General features: G+C 59.5%; 1 protein-coding gene across 1 annotated transcript; it reads right to left on the bottom strand.

The window, feature by feature from the left end:
- Positions 1-741: 741 nt before the first annotated feature.
- Positions 742-1,587, bottom strand: LOC135875590 (coiled-coil domain-containing protein 166-like). The gene has a single exon (XM_065400520.1). The coding sequence runs from the start codon at positions 1,585-1,587 to the stop codon at positions 742-744; it is 846 nt and encodes a 281-aa protein (XP_065256592.1).
- Positions 1,588-3,443: the final 1,856 nt, after the last annotated feature.

Consider the following 3,443-nt stretch of genomic DNA (forward strand, 5'->3'; position numbering starts at 1 on the left):
TGGATTAATTCCATGCTCTGCCACAGGCTGTAAAATGAGAATAACAGATTCATAGATTCACACATTCCAAGGCCAGAAGGGACCACTGTGATCATTTAGTCTGACCTCCGTATAACACAAGCCAGAAAACATCCCCTAGAGCAGATCTTTTAGAAAAACATCCAACAATGGCATCACCCTACCTCACAGTGCTGCTTTGTGGATAAATATGTTAATGTTTGTGAGGCACTCAGATACTTCAGCAATGGGGCCCATATAAGACCCATGTGCGATAGCTGGATAAATTGTTCCCTGCCAATGTCTCACTAAAGCCTTTTGGATCAGATCTCTTTTTGTTGGAAGTTATAGCTCCTCCCAGTTCAGTATCCTCTGGGAATTTCATTTCCCTCTCAGATTATTAACAAAGCTGTTACTGAAGAATGTTGACCTAAATCAGCGGTTCTCAAACTTTTGTACTGGTGACCCCTTTCAGATAGGAAGCCTCTGAGTGCGACCCCCTTTATAAATTAAAAACACTTTTTTATATATTTACCACCATTATAAATGCTGGAGGCAAAGCAGGGTTTGGGGTGGAGACTGACAGCTTGTGACCCCCCATGTAATACCCTCGTGACCCCCTGAGGGGTCCCGACCCCCAGTTTGAGAACCCCTGAGCTAAATAATTCTAATACCAAAAGCAGGTCATGGCAGTGAGTAGTGGCCACCTCTCTGTCAGCTCATTCCTGGGGTCACAGCTGGGGCCTACTTCTTGCCCTGGTGGGTGTGGTACAGGCGAGCCATGTCTTGCATGTAGCAACGCTCTCGCAGCAGCTGCTGTGCCTGCTCCTCTAACCGGCGCTTGTGTAAATGCAGTGTGCGTGATCGCTGGATGAGCTGGTGCAGCTCCTGCCGCAGCTCCTGGTTCTCACATTTCACCTGGTCGCTATGCTCCTGCATGCACCGTGCAACCACTTCCTGTGCCTGCTGCAGCAGGCAGAGCACCTGCTGCTGGGACGTCTGCTCAAAGGCAGCCTTTTCTTGCAGGAAATGGCTTTTGGTCTCCTGCAGGTGCTGAGTGTGCTGCTGCCTGGTGGCCACCAGCTCTTCCTGCAGCTCCCTGATGTGGGCAGCCTGCTCCTGCTGCAGTGCCTGGATCTCCCGCAGGCCCTCAACCTCCTTGCTAAGGCGGAGAAGTTCACCCTCTTTGTGCAACAGTTGTTCCCGCAGATCTGCCTCCTTCCTCTGGTAGAGGGTGAGCAGTTCCTGCTGCTCCCTGCGGATCTCCTCTACGGCCTGCTTGTTCCGATCATTCAGGGAGATGATGGCATCCTGGCGCCGCTGGGCCCGCTTGGCCACATAGCACATGAATTCCTGGCTCTCAGCACGGAGACGCTGGGCCTCTTGCTGCAGGAACTCGTTCTCCTCCCGAAGCTGAACACGTGCCCCCTTCATGTCCTCCAGCTCCTTGCAAAGGCGGCTGTACTCCTGCTGCAGCAGCACCTCTTCTCTACTGGCTACAGCCCCCTCAGCAGCTCCCTCCAGGGGTGCAGCCACACCTGGCTGTCCCTTCTGCTCTTGCTGCAGTTTCTGCCTTCTCTTGGGGGGCATAGTGAGTCCTCAAGAGAGACAGAATGGAAAAAGATATAGTAAAAGAGACAGCTCAACAGCTTCCACACACCTCTCTCCAGTGAGCATCAAGAGCAGCTCACAGACCAGGGGAGCTGAGGGGGGGAGACTTCACCCCCCAGCGCTTGTAAAATAGCTGGGTGATTGGAGCACAGTAGTGGTGACCACAAAGAAACAGGTGTGGTGGCCAGAATAGGTCCTGGTGTCTCAGGTTACACGGGTGCCTCCTGAAGCCTCCTGTTTCTGCTGAAAATCCCATAAGCTGTGAGTATTAAGTGCCCCATACCCCTTTCCACACCACTGGAGCAGAGGGGATCTAGAGAAGGAATTTTCTGCTAGCATTTTCTCCATGTGCAGAGTTGGGGTCATGGCTTCCCTCGGACAGGCACGTCCCCTGTGCTAGAAAGCCAAACACTGTGACAAGGAAAGCCCCTCAACCTTGTACCCCCTCACCCCAGGACAGGGCTTTCCAGTCCAGCCTCCCTGTGCCCCCAACTCCCCTTCACTCTGTACCCCCCGCCCCACCTCCTCTCAGCTCATGCCAGTCTGCTACCACTTCCCTCACCACATCCCAGGGCCCTGGCTCCCCCCACCTCATACCACCCAGCATCGCTTACCCCAGGCCAGGTCCCCCCACAGCTCTCCTGCACCCCATGCCAGGACCCTGGCTCCCTCCCAGCTCCCCCACTGGTACCAGCCCTCTCTGACTCCCCCCACCCCATACCACCCAGCTCCTTCCACCTCAGGCCAGGCCCCCGCAGCGCCCCCTACCTCGTGCCCCGTTCCCCCACCATGCTGGGCCCTGCCAACCTCATGCCAGCCCTGCTGTTTCCCTCACCCTGTGCCCCGGCCCCTCTCACCCCACACCGCACCGCATACCGCCTGGCTCCCCTCCCCCCAGGCCAGGGCCCTGTCTCCCCGCACCTCATACCACCCACCATCGCTTACCCCAGGCCAGGTCCCCCCCCAGCTCCCCTCCCCCCAGGCCGGGGCCTTGTCTCCCCCCACCTCATACCACCCACCATCGCTTACCCCAGGCCAGGTCCCCCTCCCAGCTCCCCTCCCCCCATGCCGGGGCCCTGTCTCCCCGCACCTCATACCACCCACCATCGCTTACCCCAGGCCAGGTCCCCCCCCAGCTCCCCTCCCCCCAGGCCGGGGCCTTGTCTCCCCCCACCTCATACCACCCACCATCGCTTACCCCAGGCCAGCTCCCCCCCCCCCCAGCTCCCTCCCCCCATGCCAGAGCTCTGTCTCCCCCCACCTCACAGCACCCACCATCGCTTACCCCAGGCCTGGTCCCCCCAGCTCCCTCCCCCATGCCAGAGCCCTGTCTCCCCCCACCTCATACCACCCACCATCACTTACCCCAGGCCAGGTCCCCCCCCAGCTCCCTCCCCCATGCCAGAGCCCTGTCTCCCCCCACCTCATAGCACCCACCATCGCTTACCCTAGGCCAGCTCCCCCCCCAACCACCCCCATGCCAGAGCCCTGTCTTCCCCCACCTCATACCACCCACCATCACTTACCCCAGGCCAGGTCCCCCCACAGCTCTCCCCCCCCCATGCCAGAGCCCTGTCTCCCCCCACCTCATACCACCCACCATCGCTTACCCCAGGCCAGGCCCCCCCAGCTTCCCCCCCCCATGCCGGGGCCCTGGCTCCCCCCACCTCATACCACCCACCATCGCTTACCCCAGGCCAGGTCCCCCCCCAGCTCCAACCCCCAATCCAAAGCCCTGTATCCCCCCACCTCATACCACCCACCATCACTTACCCCAGGCCTGGTCCCCCCAGCTCCCCTCCCCCCATGCCGGGGCCCTGGCTCCCCCCACCTCA

Source organism: Emys orbicularis, chromosome 3, assembly GCF_028017835.1.
Source record: "Emys orbicularis isolate rEmyOrb1 chromosome 3, rEmyOrb1.hap1, whole genome shotgun sequence".
Taxonomy (NCBI): domain Eukaryota; kingdom Metazoa; phylum Chordata; order Testudines; family Emydidae; genus Emys; species Emys orbicularis.

Coding starts and splice junctions, on each gene's coding strand:
- LOC135875590 (XM_065400520.1), bottom strand. CDS start 1,587: ATGCCCCCCAAGAGAAGGCAGAAACTGCAGCAAGAGCAGAAGGGACAG.